Genomic DNA, 14,596 nt, shown 5'->3' with positions numbered 1-14,596 from the left:
TACGGTTTCATTCTGACTTTGGATAGAATGTGGGAGATTATCTGTCTTTTCTTTGGGACGGTCACGTAGAGATTTTATCATGTTCCCTCCTCCTTTCTCTGTCTTCACCCTCAAGCAAAAGACTAGAGGCTGACAGTTCCAGAGCCTGTTCCTTGGTCTGCAGCGGTGTTAAGGTGGGTGGAATGTGTCAGATTAAAGTAAAGGCATTTTATGCTCGCTTTGGATGTCCTCCACAGAGACTCAGCTGTAGAGTCTACTCTCCCTCCAGAGGACCTGCCACCATCAGTAAGCACAGCGGATGGGAGAAAACTCCTGCTAAGAGTGACTAGCTTGTCCAGATAACATACCTGGCCCTGTACTAAAAACAATAAGCTATCTGATGTTTTTACTGACATTTGTAACATCTCACTTTCAAGGAGAGAAAAGATGACGGTTCCTGCCTGCTTTAAGACAGCCATCATCTTTCCTGTAATTAAAAAGTCTGCTGTGTCTTCTCTTGTCTGAATGACTACCACCATGCAGCTCTCACACTCATTCTGATGACATGCTTTAAGAGACTAGTTCTCCTGTACATCAGAGACGACATCCCTGCCAGCCTAGACCCTCACCAGTATGCTTTCAGGACCAACAGAGGATGCCATATCCACTGTCCTCTACTCTATAAGAACAGCTATATCAGGATGCTGGATGTTGACTTCAGGTCAGCATTCAACGCAATTCCAGCTATGAAGCCGATTGGAAAACTGAACACTCTGGGCTTTTGAGTACGACACTATTGGACATCTTCACAAATAGAACCCAGAGAGTTCAGACCAGCAGTCACACCTCCTCTATGTTAGTGCTCAACACTGGAGCCCCCTCCTGTTCATACTGTTCACTGTTCGTACCCATAACTACACTCCCAGACATCAAGACAACTCTATTGTGAAATACAAGGACGACACCACCATCATTGGCTGCATTATAAACAACGATGAGAGTTCGTATCAGGAGGATATCAACAATCCTGCAGAGTGGTGCACAGACTACAATGTACTGCTCAACGTCAGCAAAGCCAAGGAGCTGAGTGTTGATTTTAGAAAGAAGGAAGCAAAGGCACACCTCCCTGTCTACATCAGCGGAGCTGAGATCGAGCAGGTGAACAGTTTTAGGTTCCTGGGAATCGACATCACAGATAACTTGTCATGCGACTGACTGCACATCATTTATTAAAAGTACAGGAAAGGCTCTACCTGGTACATCCAAAACTCAGCTGCCAGGGTTCTCGACCGCACCCAGGCCTGGCAGCACATCACTCCAACTCTCCTCCACCTTCACTGGCTCCTAATTAAGTGCTGAATCCATTACAAAAACAAACCTACTCACATACAAATCCCTTCATGCCATTGCCCCTCAGTACATCTCTGACCTACACCCATACACCCCGTACTGGAGCCTGGAGCCTTCAGCCCTCAGACACTGAGCCAATAAGTCACACATGCCCTCCTCCATGCCTGTGCAACATGAATTGATGGGGGAGAAAAAAAAAATCAGGCTGTTTGCGGATGCAGAACGATGAGGTAACCTATCTACATATGGATTATGTAGATTAATAACTGTAAGATGATGATGGTGAAACAAAATAATCTTTGTTTTAGTGCTGTAGTACTACCAGACTACAGAGCAGCGTTTTTTCTCAGGCTGTGAGGTTCAATCCCACATGTTTAAGTGAGAGAGTCCTTAAGAGGCCAGAACAGTATAATAGTTACGGGCCAGCACTTTGTGACATTTCACTGGTTTTGGACTTTTTATTTTACATTTCAAAATCTTGAGTTTTATAAACGAAAAAGCTCATTCAGAGGTTTCAGGGAAACAGTTACATAATGTTTCAGAAGCTTATTAATTTTTTGTTGTTTAATGTACTAAGGGAATTAAGTGGAGAATCAGCTAAAAGATTAAATGTCAGATAGTAGTGATTTAAAAATATTCAATTTGTGAATGAAAAATGTTGCATAAAGAATAATAAAATCATGAGATCATCAGTTTTTTTTAATAACGTAACCCATAGTAACCCTGTGTTTAATGTTACAATGCTCTGAAGTGTGGGTAATTCCCCCAGACGAAGTCTGCAGAAATGCAGACTTGTGGAAAGTGGCCAGAGAGGTATCAAAACGAGCCCTTGTGCCCTTGACAATCTGATAGCAGACAGTCCTAAACCCTCAGACTTACCAAGGCCTCGCCTCAAAGTCTGAGTCTGAGAATGTGGAGACAAGGATTTAGTCTGACTATCCTCTATTCACCATCAGCACTCCACATCATTTTCATTTTATGATCAAAACTGCAGAAGTTGGACCTGGTGACAGGCATTAAGACTAACTCTAATAATATACTAACTGTACAGAAATAGCCATCTTCTTACGAATGGTCTTGTTTGCTTGTGCAGGCCATAAAGAGGCATCAGCATTAAACTGAGACTGTTTCATTACCAGTTAAGTGTTCCTTCCAACTAGAAAATAAACAAAGACAAAAATAGTTGAATATCAAGAAATTTTATCTTCACAACTGGAAAAAGGCATTATGGTAAACTGCATTAAAACATTTCAGAAGCACACTACTTCTGGTTCATCTTTGGTAATCAACAGGCTGTTGTAAATGTAGATATGAGAAATACAGTCTATAAATATGAAACATGCTCTCTGCTGATTTGAAGTGTAAGTGCTATGATTGTAACAATATTTCTTCTAGAAATAGTGCATATTAGTGAATTCTTTCCTCCACTAGAAATCTAGTCATTTCATATAAAACCTACTTTTTCTGGATATTTGAAGTAGTTGCTCTGAATCCTTTGATATATTAATAAATTATGATGTACAAAGCAGACAACATCACAACTATCTGCAGTAAATAGGCAGATGCAATTACACCAAGGCCACATTCTGGGCTTCTTAGATAGTGGTAACGAGTAAGATAGTAAAACAATTCAAAAGAGAAACGTGTTATCATCATCACATTTCATGTCTGAATGTTCATCATCAATGTGAAAAGCTGAATTCTGTCCAGCTGTTTGAGGTTTCAGTCTCAGTGTCCCAGTTGTCGGTCGTCGTACGTGCTATACCTCTTGACATGGATTCGTCGAACACGCTCACGGAGCTCAGCTCCTCCGGGTCCATCCTCCTCTTCACTGTGAGAGCCACAGTTAGTGTAGCTCCGGCGTGTGGCCTCCAGCAGGGAGTTGTCAGGTAGCGGCATTGTCTCATAAAGCAAGGTGTTCAGAGTCTCCTCATAGATTCGAGCTTCAGGAAACTCCACCTGAGGTAGTAAGAGACAGACACCAATTATTTCTATATAATACCAATTAATGTATCGTCAATACAACGGTTTATACTTCAAGCTTTCAGTCATGCCTGCAAGCCAATTAAAATAACTGTTGACACATAAAACAAATAAACACACATAATATCCACACTTTCTGTCGGTGTTGATTTAGTACATATACAATCCAGCTTAATAGACTTCCAGGCTTTCTATTCCCACACTTTGCATGTGATTTGGTCTCTCCGGGCCCCTATATGTACAGATTTTTTCATTGTTTAATGTATTTATGCACTGCAGATCACACAGTTTACCATCAATCACTGACATGTGATGAAATATGACAACACTGTTACTTCCACATTTCCACAAGTTTTTCTCATTACATTTCTGCTGGAATCATAGTGCTAGGATGGGTTAGGTTACAGGTGACTCAAAAGTGGGAACCACTTCTGGGATATTTATCTTGAGACTCCTGATTAGTCAACCACATGACTAACTGATGGAATTATCATCACTTCGAGACTGCATCCTTCAATTTCATCCAATTAGTATAGTGCATTGGTATGTTGTTTTTTTTTTAAGTTAAATATGTGCTGTTCAGATATGTTTTCAAATCATTTATTTGAACAACACATGACCCTGCTGTGCAGAGGGCACTGGAGTGTAACACATCCAACACCTTCTCCAGCCACCTCACCCACATCTCTTCACCGCCCGCACACTGACTGTGAAAATGACAAGCATCTGGACGCTGCATTTTGGAGTTAAATACAGTTTTTACAGATAAATGCTCATGTAGGCATTAAACTTATGTCATGGAAGGATGTAGTTTGATGTGTAGTTGCCCTCACATCCATCTCCATGTTTGGCCACTTGGCCAGCTGTTACATGTACACAACAATTCCTGAAAGAAATTTGGTTTATACTGCTGCAGCTGCAAGAAAAACAATATGTATACTGACAACATGATGGTTTTGCATTAACCATTGATGGTTAGGTGAGACTTAGTACTATGACAGTATGAGGAGGTGTTGCTACATGTAATGTGTCATGATGTGGACTTTTTGGGGGGCCTTTCTGTGTTTTGCTTTGCTTGTGAGGTTTCAGAGGTAGTATGGTGAGGCTGGGCGTGGTTTTCCAGTGGGACGGACCAGCTACCTGTCACACGCACCTGCAGCGCATTTAATCATCAGCGGCAGCACATATACCCCCGTCTTCCTTCTGCTCGCTGCCAGATGATTTCGTCTACTCTACGTGCTACATGGTCGAACCCTTTCTCGTTTGAGTCTCTCTAGTTGTCATGTGATCTTGCTTCATCTAACCTTGCCTCTCCTTCACTCTCTAGTGAAATCTCTTTTGTGGACTGAGCTCCGTGGCCACACCGCGACCTGGCTGCCAGCACGTCTGCCAACATCACTCCTGCCGCCAGCCTACACAGAACTTGATCCCCAGAGACTCTCCTAGCCTACTACCTTCACCTTTGTGAGTCTCCCTCTTGTCTCCACTGGAATTGCCAGCTGGGGCCTGAGCTACCTTCCAATTTTGATGGCCTCTACTGCAACAAATTAATTTATTTCAACCTTCCCCCTGTTCGGGTGTCTGCTCCTGGGTCCAATATAAATAGAAACCGTTAAGAACTTTAACTGTAATTAGCTTTTTTTCATCCTGCTCTATCAGTCAATCCTTTCAATCCCAACTCTAATGCTTTAGACAAGCTGAACACATCCCAGCTCATCCTAACCTTGGTCTGCTTCTTCTCTGTTGCGTAGACAATGGAGGTGCAGCAGACCTCAGCCAGCTTGCGACCCTGACCATAGAAGGACCAGCAGCAAATCTCGTCTCCGATCACGTCTTTGATAAAGAGGACACGGCCATTGAAGCTGAGAGACAGCCTGTCAAACAGCTCAATGTTCTTCAACAGGTTGTCGTCCGAGTTACTGTTGAGACAAAAGCAAACTGATGTAGAGAAGAAGTGCGTCGTCATGTAATCCATGCTGTGGCCTGTAGCTCATTACTTTAGCAGTTTAAAAAATTAGTGCTGTCCTTGCTGAGTATTTTGAAGAAGAAATAAATCAGTTATTTTGTAATAATGGAAGCACAAGGGCCTTTGGGGAAAAGCAATCTCACCTGGTGTAGGAGTACTTGTTATTGCTTCTGTTATATACCAGCTTCACCACGGGCTAACAGAAGGAAAGAGGCTGATTAATTAACTTAATTTCATTGCTTTTATTACTGAAATGCACCAAACATGAATTCACTTTAAGTAGGCGTCAACCATTTGGCAAGAATTCCACGACAAGAGAGCAGAAAAGTCACATCAAATTAAGTTTGAGGAAATGACTAATGTTATTTTATCTTTTAATTAACAACACATCCCATAAAAGCCAGATCAATCATAAGATAATAATGATGCTGTTTTAATGATATCTTTCTGGTTGTAACATAGCACAGAGGCAGGATCTAACTTAAGGAGATGCTTTTGAAGAAAAAATAAACATTTTCAGTAGCAGTGATTCCAGATCCATCATAAATAAATACATTCCAGCCGTGGAAGCTGTGTTTACCTTGGCAGAAGACTGGATGAGCCTCTCCTCTTCCTTACTGGAGGTGACCACAGGTATAACACACAGGGGTTGCTCTTTATTGCCCTGTCAATCACAAACCAACATACACTGGGAGTTACAGGTATCATGGGCATGGGTGTAGTGCTATTGGTTTAAGTACTGGAGTGCACCTAAGATGTGCCCTTGCCTGCGTACATGTGTGCATATGATGGGTGCTGGCTGGCGTGTACACTGCCTAGATATAAACTGAGAGGAGGCAGCTTGTGTGCTGTTCATTCATCATCATGCCACTACTTTTTTTTTTTTTTAAAGATTTTTATGGCATAGACACCTTTATTAAGCAGTAGACAGATAGGAAATATGGGAGAGAGAGGGGATGTGACATGCAGCAAAGAACCTCCGGCCGGAATCGAACCGGGGTCGGCTGCGTGTACGGCATGCGCTTTAACCACTCGACCACCTGTGCGCCATCATGCCACTACTTGCATGCTAACCCGCTCACAATGGCATTGCTTGTAACCATCTTACTTTAGCAGGCTAGCATGCTAACATTAGCTAATTACATGCTGTACGACCACGACTACACTTCCAGACATCAGGAAATCTCCATTGCGAAGTATGCAGACGACACCACCATCATCGGCCACATTATAAACAACAATGAGAGTTCATATCGGGGGGAAATTAACAATCTCACAGAGTGGTGAACTGAGAACAATCTGCTGCTCAATGTCAACAAAACCAAGGAGCTGATTTTAGAAAGAAGGAGGCAAAGACACACACCTGTCTATGTCTATCAGTGAAGCTGAGGTGGACGGGTGGGCAGTTTTAGGTTCCTGGGAATAAACATCACTAAGAACCTATCTTGGTTATCACACATCACCACCCTGGTTACATAGAGCACAGAAAAGGCTCTACTTTCTCAGAAACACATGAAGGCTAAATTCTAAAGGCTAAGATAATGGTCAACTTCAACAGGACCAACAGAGAGCATCCTGACTGGAAACCTAACATACAGCACAGGAAGGCTTTACACGGGGTGAATAAAACCACCAGAACATCACTGGTACCATCTACAGAGCATCAGTGTAGTGAGATGTCTGCACAGAGCCCAAAGATACTAAAAGACAACACACCCAGCCACGGTGTGTTCAAAGTACCTTTCAATAGAAACAGTATATTAATGTTCCTACCCTACCATCACTATAGCTCAGATGAAGAAAGCAGACATTGGTGGAAGTACACAACACCAGATGTTAAACCAGACAAGAAAAAGTAAATGTCAAAGGTAACTGTAAACACAGTAGATTTTTTACTGTTTGGAGAGGGCTTCAACCATTTGCATAATATTACGATAAATATAACTAATCACTACAACCCATCTGCTAATACATAAACTGTCCAGAGAAGAATTCAGACAATTACACATCCTATTTTTTCATCACTTCAAATAAGGTCAGTGTGTATGTGACTGACCTGCAGGGTGTTTTGACAGAGTTCCACTAGGCCCTGGATGAGGTAATACTTTGCCTCAGCCAGCAGCTCCTGGACAGCCTGTCGACCTTTAGGTAAGTTGACTGTGCTGTCACGCAGGTAGCACAGGATGCTGCCAAAGTGTTTCCCACTACGGTCGATCAGGATCCAACCTGAACGGAAACAACAGAGCATGTTGTGAATATGTACATCTAAGCCACTGGTGCACAACAATGCTGTGGCAGCAACAGACTCTGCAGACTGTCACTGAAATGTAACAATGTGTTGTCAAAATAACAAGGGGCCCATTGTCTTTGAGGAAAAATGATGCTGTAGCTCATTCATTCTTAGCTGGACCTGTTGAGCGACAGTGGTGGAGAAGTCATTTGTGATCTAATTTCTTCAAAGATGGAGTCATGTTTTCAGTAAAATTATACGGATAGTCAGTCATGACACTGTAATCACTCACTGTTTGTGTGTATTTGTTGTAAAAAAAAACAAAAAACACCACAAAATGGATTTTAGTCACAGTGAACCAGTGCCAGTAGTTCATGAATGGCCTACCTTCTTTATCTGTGAACACTTCCTTCTTTCCACTAAACATGGCTTTCAGCATGGAGTTCTGCCTGGTCAGCACTTGCAGCGTGGTGTAAAATAAGTTCCCGCCAACGTTGAGTCGGACATACTTGTTGCCAAGGCCCAGCGCTCCACGATAACTGCAGGTCTTGGTCTTGGGACAGGCCAGAGGAGGAGGCGGGGAGGTGCAGTCGGACTGAGTGTGATGCTGGGGCAGGCAGCTGTCTCCGGACATGTCCCTCTGGAGGTAGATGACCACCCTGCAGACGGAGGTCCGAAGGTACCCCGCCGTGGTGACAGCTACTGATGAGGCCACCGCAACCTTTCACAGCTCCAGATCATTCCTGGCAAAAACACAAGAGCTCTTAACTGGAGCTGAACATTCTCTGTGGAGCAACACAGGAAAGGTCACTGTTGATAGACAGTTAACAGGTAAAGCAGGACACCCAGTGGCTGAAGGTGTGTATCACAATACTGAGGAGGCCACCTACCCCACTGTTATCTTTTCCTCAGCTCCCCTTCCCATTAAATGGAATGTGGCTAGGCAGGAAACTAGAGGGGCAGCAAAGGGGCACATATCATTGAGTTAAAGAAGAAGTTAGGACCAAATCTTAAGGGCAGGCAGCTCGTTTAACTTAACCAATGTCTTACAGTTTGCCAGTGGTCCCCCTTCAAGCGGAGCTTTTCCAGTTTATTTTATGAGAATGTTGATGTGTACGACATTCATAGCATAATTGATTTATTATGTAATGTACAGTGGTGCTATAGCTGATAAACATTAGGGTTTAACTTTCAATGGCTGCCCACTTGGGGTTTTTTACCTAGCTTGTTTGAGACTCGAAAATACACCCAGAGTCTCAACGAAGTATCCACAGAAAGAGACATGACTCGTGAACAATAGCTTACCCAACTCAACAAATTACCAATGGCAAGTGTAACAGTTACTCGCTCCTGCTTGACTAATAGACGGCTGTCTTAGTTAATCTACTCGAAGTGAGCAAACAACAGGCTGTTGTTTAACTCGGATGTCCTGCTCGGTGGTAACGTTACACAGAATTCCATCTAAAAAAATGCCCGTTTTAACATGTTCTTGTTCGTGAGCAAAAGCCCCAGGACTGTATAACACAGCTTTGGTAAGTGAGATTCGTTATTGTCTTCTGGTCAGTTCGTCTGGTCGATACTTCACCATTTAACGCTTTATTGTAGCAGAACAGTATTGTAAAACTATATTCGCTTTGCGTCACTCTCTCTAAGCGTTACCGCTACTTCCTGTGTGGGTGTGTTTTGCTAATGTTAGCTAAAGTTGAATAGGGTGGGCAAACTTTCAGTACGTATACGTGACAAAACAAGACACACTAACCGATTCCTAAACGTTCAACATGTATTGAAATCTGTTGTTTTTTTAAATGACCACACACTGAACAGGTTAGATCGTATAGTAAAACCCGGTAGATCAAAATTGTCAAGCTGTGTAACTTTACGCTCCGCTAAACGAAAGTTACATTAAACTGACAGATTTGTACAATGGAGTGCGTAACGTTAACGTTATCATCCCTAGCTACATCCACTAGTGAACAACACGTAACCTGACTATCAGTTTACGAGCTTTAGCGTTTACTCACCGACCTCTCCGTGCTGTCCTCATGTGCTGTCAGATAAACCCACTACCCTCCGGCTAATCCGCCATGACCTGATCACCGTGAGACAGATATCAAAAAGCGTATCAAAGATTTTAGTGGCAAAAAAAAAAACTATCTAAAGTTAAACTCGCTTCTCCTTCTTCTTCTTCGAAAGAGTTTGCCACACGCTGTATGTTGGGAAGCACAATGCTGCCCTCTACAGGCAGTAACATGCACTGCGAGGGTTAATACCTATCCCCTGCATGTACTGCAGGAATTGCAAGTTCATGTAGGTGAAGGTGATATTGAAAAACGTGGAAAAGTTACTCTCAACAATGTTCTCTGAGAATATATTATGACAATTTGAACCCTTTTTTTTGGCATTTTTGTATCTTGATAGTAGAATGGATATTTGGCCATCCTGGGGAGAACTGTAGGCACCTTACACAGGCAGCCATCCTCTTGCCCCTGCTCTTCCCTCAGGGGCCTTTACTGGGAGGCTGTTGAGTTAGGAGTTAGTAGTGCCTACTGGTTCATGCTGGGCTACTGGTGCACCATACAAGTGGAGAAAAGCCATACTTTGGTTTGTTGAATGTGGTCAGGAAAGGACTGTTCCAAGAAGCAGATTTAGTGAGTTAGCTGGAAAAAACAGAGACTTTCTCAAATCGAGAACATGGACTGGTGTGAAAAGACACAGGCATTTCAGGTCCAGTGTTACAATGAGGAAAATAAAATCCTTACAGTAAAATAAAATATCAAGTCAATCACTAAATCAATCTCACTGATGTGATTTAGAAGGTCAAACATGTTTATGCTATCATGATCATGTCCTCTTATTTTTTATTTTTTTAATTTTTTAATTTTGACATTAATAATTTATCATTTTGACTCCCTCTGTGTTATTTTTTATTTAGTAGCTCCTAATCCATTGGGTCCCATCTTACAAATCATATAAATTAACAGAATGAACTGACAGACAAACATGAATTGTATTTACAGGGCAAAGAGGTTAATAGTTAATACTTTGATTTAATGAAGTCCACACAGCACAGCCCGGAAATCATCTCTGAAGCTCTAATATTTAGCTGTCAGGCAACATTTGACAGTCGTTATACTGTCGACATTACGGTAAAGAATGTTATTTCCGATATACTTTCAAAATAAAACCCCATCGGCTCAAACTGACGAGACTTAAGACAGCTATCTCCGCAATCTTTCTGCCGTATGATGTTATGATACTTATAACTGTACGTTTGCTGGGTGGTGAAAACGATCAAGGAGCGCAGTGACATCAGCCATCACACACACACTCACGCACGCACGCACGCACGCCAGCAGCAGCAGCAGCAGCAGCATTTGGTTTCCCTGGCAGCGGCAGGAGGAGGGGCTTCAGCTGACGGTTTACATGCTATGCCACATAGCCAACAACACAGAGACATCTGCGTCAACGGCGATCACGGTTATAACAGGTAAAACACATCGTTTCTGACACGGAGCTAGCTGAATAGGGTCTTATATACCATCAGCCACCTAGGGAGCGTAACCTTAACGAGGGTTGTGTGTGTTTTTAAACGTTTTCCAATTAGCTTTTGTCAGCAGGCTAGTGACATGAAGCTAACTAGCTGAGTTGATAAAACTAACTTTAGGATGGGGCACTGTGGAAAAACACCCTAAAGTTAGTTGAACCGTTGAGCTATTTGATACTTTACCACCTGTCCTAATAACCTTACCATTCATTGTATGAAGTTAACGTTGGCGTTAAGTCATTACCTTACACTCATTGTAAAATGTAAGCTAGCAGTCTTATCAACCCGGTGTCTTTGAAGAAAGCTAACGTTATCTTATAACCTGTGTCTGACGTTGAGCGTTACATTTAAGCTAAAGGTCTAACGTTAATTAATAAAGGTTCGTACTAAACAAGGCACTGGCTCGTCCTGCCATATGGTCTGTCACTGAAGGTCATAGTTCAGTGAAACGTGTTATTTTGAGCCAACAAGGGGTCATATGTTAACGCTACTGCAGCCAGGTGATACAGACATACTGTCACTGTGTTGGAGTCTGAGAAGCCACTCGTCAGCATTAAGTTATCAGCTGTGAAGCCTGTTGATTTCAGTGTACAGTTATCTAACGGATCGTTCTTACAGTATTCAGCGAACTAAATCTAGTAAAAGAGGACTTCTCACGAGATAGCCTACAAGTTATATTTCAATCGTGGCCTTCACCCCTTATCTGTTATGTCTCCTTGATGACAGGCCCTGTGGCCATGGCTAAAGATCCATTAGCCGAGGCTGGCTTTTACTTTGATGAACTCAATAAGCTTCGGGTGCTGGAGCCTGATGTCAGCCAGAAGACCTCAGAGCTCAAGGAAGAGTGTAAAGAATTTGTGGACAGTAAGCTCTGAATCGTTTATCAAGTCTATTAAGCTGTGACTGTTTTAGTCCTCTGACATCAACGGGTCCTACAGGATCGACAAATATGTGTCTTCCTTTGCAGAAATTGGCCAGTTTCAGAAGATAGTGGGAGGTCTAATTGAGCTGGTGGACGAATTGGCAAAAGAAGCAGAGACAGAAAAAATGAAGGTAAGATTAGAATCCGAAGCTGCTTTTCTTTGGCTAATGCAAAAGATGTTGACGTCCCATATAGCCAAAGCTATGAAACACCTGTATGTGGTTGAACTCTCCTTGAACCCAACCTAGGTGTTTAAAGTATCTTGTACAGTATGTGCTCCTGTTTGATCATGAGAGCATCACATTAATACAGTAATACAAATGATCCTGTGTTCCTCTCCTTCAGGCAATTGGGGCCAGAAACCTGCTGAAGTCAGTTGCAAAGCAAAGAGAGGCTCAACAGCAGCAGCTTCAGGCGCTCATAGCTGAGAAGAAGATGCAGCTGGAGAGGTAAACAGTGCGTGGATGGATTCCATTATCCAGCCAACACAGTCCATAACCTGGAAACTGTCTCAATTTAATACTGATGCCTCTGTATGACTTATATATAAGCACACAAGACTGTCAGTGAGACCACTGGCTATTTCTTTGTTTCCCCACGATCATCATATTACAGTTATTAATCTTACATAGCCACAAATAGGTACATTACATCTTTGCATCACATCCTGCAAACATCTGTGTTTAAAGAAGAAAAAAGAGTATTAAAAATGTGTCTTTCAATCGCTTTCAAAACAAATTTACACCCTCATGACAGGAGGTACGCACAGTCTCACCCTTTTTATACATTCATCAATCTGCATGGAAAGAGGTGTAGTACATTTTTCTTGTGTACGCATGTTTTATACATTTGCAGGTTTCCGAGCCGCTTAGTAATATCAAGCACAACATCACAGCTAAATGGAGCACAGCTTAGCAAAAGGTTACAGGCAAACAACTAAAATGGCTAGCTAAGAGTCATTGATAAATGGTTGAAATAGAAGGTAAAAGCATTTTTTATTTTAACTTTTTTTCTTGTGTTTCATCTGCTTTTTCAAAAAAAGTGTATGTACACACCTGTGTTGACTGTATCATGTTATCTGCTATAAAAGGCATTACGTTTTTTCTATTTCCATGTTGCAGGTATCGTATTGAGTATGAGGCCCTGTCTAAAGTGGAGTCAGAGCAGAATGAGTTCATCGACCAGTTTATTCTGCAGAAGTGAGGATGTAACCAAGACAGAGAAAATGTCTGTGACCACATTCCCAGAGTGCCTGTCCTGTTTTCTCTGGCCATTGATGTCCCCGCCAGAGAATTACTCTGCTGCAACTCCTTTTCTGAAGCAATCCCAAAGCTCCAACATCATCCTAATACATCTACATCCCGTCGGTACATCTTTTTTCAGACATACCTGTGTGCGAAGCAACAGCCAGCTGCCTACTGTGGTTGTTCCTACCCTGGTCAGCAGGTGTGACGATTAACAGTGATGTAAGCTTGAATATTTTTGGAACACGAGGTTCTGTACACACCAAATATCTCATCATCTCAGTCCAACATCAAAGAAGATGGAGCTATTTATACAAAGGAATATTATTTATACTATTTATACTGAAGAATTACTCTGTATATCTAGTTTTACTACTTTTTGTATCAATTGAAATACTGCATGTGCATGCTTCTGTTAATACATTTGACTTTAGTAGAAAACATTTTGATATCTGGATTTGATCATGTGTTATTTTTGCTTTAATTCCATTCTTCTGGTACAACCAGTGTGTGGGCAGACCACACAAGGAATACATTCTCTTCTTCTTCAAATACATTTCTTATTTCTGTTATGTGAAGCATTGTCCTTCATGTATTAATCTAGATGACATAAGGGTATACTTGAATAAATACTATATTAAATTGTACGATAAGATGTGCCATGTGTGTTGTCAATACAGTGACTAAAAATGTATTCACCCCCTTGGATGTTTTCCTGTTTAATTGTTTTTATAAATAGAATCATGGACAATATATTTTCCCTTCCGTGACAAAAAAAAAAAGTACAAAAAATCCTCATTAATGTGAAAACAGATTTCTACAAAGTAAAGTCAATGAATAAAAAAAAAATTATATAAGTGATTGCATAAATATTCACCCCCTTTAAAGTGACTGAACTGATTCAACAGAGGTCCGACCAATTGGTGCTAGTAGGGTGCAGTGAATATGTCTCAAGTGATTGTATTAAAAAGACACCTGTGTATGAAGGTCCAAGCCGTGGCTAAACTTGAAAAGGGGCTGTTGACGCCCAATCCACACGCAACCTGACAGAACTTGAGCAGTTTTGCGAAGAACAAATGCAACAAAATTGCAGTATCCAGATGTGCAAGACTGATCGAGTCCTATCCACAAGGTGCAGCTACTAAATATGGACTTGAAGGGAGTGAATACTGTGAGAAATTAAATAGTTATGAATTCTATATGGTATGTCAGTGTATGGTAGAGAACACAAGGATGTGAGAGGAGGGGAGACTCCCCTTCACCTTTTGTATAAGGATCAGAAAGTCATATGAGAGGCAATTCAAATAAAACTGCATATGGTCACTGCCCTGGGAAAGGCAGTATCAAAACAAACATCAGGGGGTTAATGTTTTGGGAA

At 41.7% G+C, this 14,596-nt stretch overlaps 2 protein-coding genes and 1 long non-coding RNA gene across 8 annotated transcripts; 2 read left to right on the top strand and 1 right to left on the bottom strand.

The window, feature by feature from the left end:
- Window positions 1-2,509: 2,509 nt before the first annotated feature.
- tnfaip1 (tumor necrosis factor, alpha-induced protein 1 (endothelial)) lies at window positions 2,510-9,745 on the bottom strand. 5 transcript variants are annotated; one of them, XM_030408594.1, is made up of 8 exons: window positions 9,530-9,721; window positions 8,399-8,459; window positions 7,896-8,251; window positions 7,335-7,504; window positions 5,859-5,942; window positions 5,422-5,474; window positions 5,036-5,231; window positions 2,510-3,288 (listed from the first exon to the last, which is right to left on the bottom strand). In XM_030408594.1, the coding sequence occupies exons 3-8, from the start codon at window positions 8,140-8,142 to the stop codon at window positions 3,058-3,060; spliced, it is 981 nt and encodes a 326-aa protein (XP_030264454.1). In that variant the 5' UTR covers window positions 8,143-8,251; window positions 8,399-8,459; window positions 9,530-9,721; the 3' UTR covers window positions 2,510-3,057. The 5 variants fall into 5 exon arrangements, with proteins under 5 accessions (XP_030264454.1, XP_030264471.1, XP_030264477.1 ...); XM_030408611.1 differs by having other exon boundaries at window positions 9,534-9,721; XM_030408617.1 differs by lacking the exon at window positions 9,530-9,721 and adding an exon at window positions 8,559-9,490.
- Window positions 4,496-5,807, top strand: LOC115576119 (uncharacterized). Its single transcript, XR_003982770.1, has 3 exons — window positions 4,496-4,558; window positions 4,640-4,776; window positions 5,064-5,807. It is a non-coding gene; the product is annotated as an uncharacterized LOC115576119 (long non-coding RNA).
- Window positions 9,746-10,787: 1,042 nt separating the features above from the next.
- ift20 (intraflagellar transport 20 homolog (Chlamydomonas)) lies at window positions 10,788-13,909 on the top strand. 2 transcript variants are annotated; one of them, XM_030396039.1, is made up of 5 exons: window positions 10,788-10,995; window positions 11,779-11,916; window positions 12,020-12,105; window positions 12,320-12,423; window positions 12,830-13,021. In XM_030396039.1, the coding sequence occupies exons 1-5, from the start codon at window positions 10,932-10,934 to the stop codon at window positions 12,912-12,914; spliced, it is 477 nt and encodes a 158-aa protein (XP_030251899.1). In that variant the 5' UTR covers window positions 10,788-10,931; the 3' UTR covers window positions 12,915-13,021. The 2 variants fall into 2 exon arrangements, with proteins under 2 accessions (XP_030251899.1, XP_030251909.1); XM_030396049.1 differs by lacking the exon at window positions 12,830-13,021 and adding an exon at window positions 13,096-13,909 and having other exon boundaries at window positions 10,863-10,995.
- Window positions 13,910-14,596: the final 687 nt, after the last annotated feature.

This window comes from Sparus aurata, chromosome 2, assembly GCF_900880675.1.
Source record: "Sparus aurata chromosome 2, fSpaAur1.1, whole genome shotgun sequence".
Lineage (NCBI taxonomy): Eukaryota > Metazoa > Chordata > Actinopteri > Spariformes > Sparidae > Sparus > Sparus aurata.
The sequence above is the reverse complement of the archived record's forward strand: the minus strand, read 5'-3'. Positions and strand labels throughout refer to the sequence as shown.

Coding starts and splice junctions, on each gene's coding strand:
- tnfaip1 (XM_030408602.1), bottom strand. CDS start 8,142: ATGTCCGGAGACAGCTGCCTGCCCCAGCATCACACTCAGTCCGACTGC. Junction 5,475..5,858: donor TCATCCAGTCTTCTGCCAAG/GTAAACACAGCT, acceptor TCCTTCTGTTAG/CCCGTGGTGAAGCTGGTATA. Junction 5,232..5,421: donor AACAAGTACTCCTACACCAG/GTGAGATTGCTT, acceptor TTGTCTCAACAG/TAACTCGGACGACAACCTGT.
- ift20 (XM_030396039.1), top strand. CDS start 10,932: ATGCTATGCCACATAGCCAACAACACAGAGACATCTGCGTCAACGGCG. Junction 10,996..11,778: donor GGCGATCACGGTTATAACAG/GTAAAACACATC, acceptor CCTTGATGACAG/GCCCTGTGGCCATGGCTAAA. Junction 12,424..12,829: donor AAGAAGATGCAGCTGGAGAG/GTAAACAGTGCG, acceptor ATACATTTGCAG/GTTTCCGAGCCGCTTAGTAA.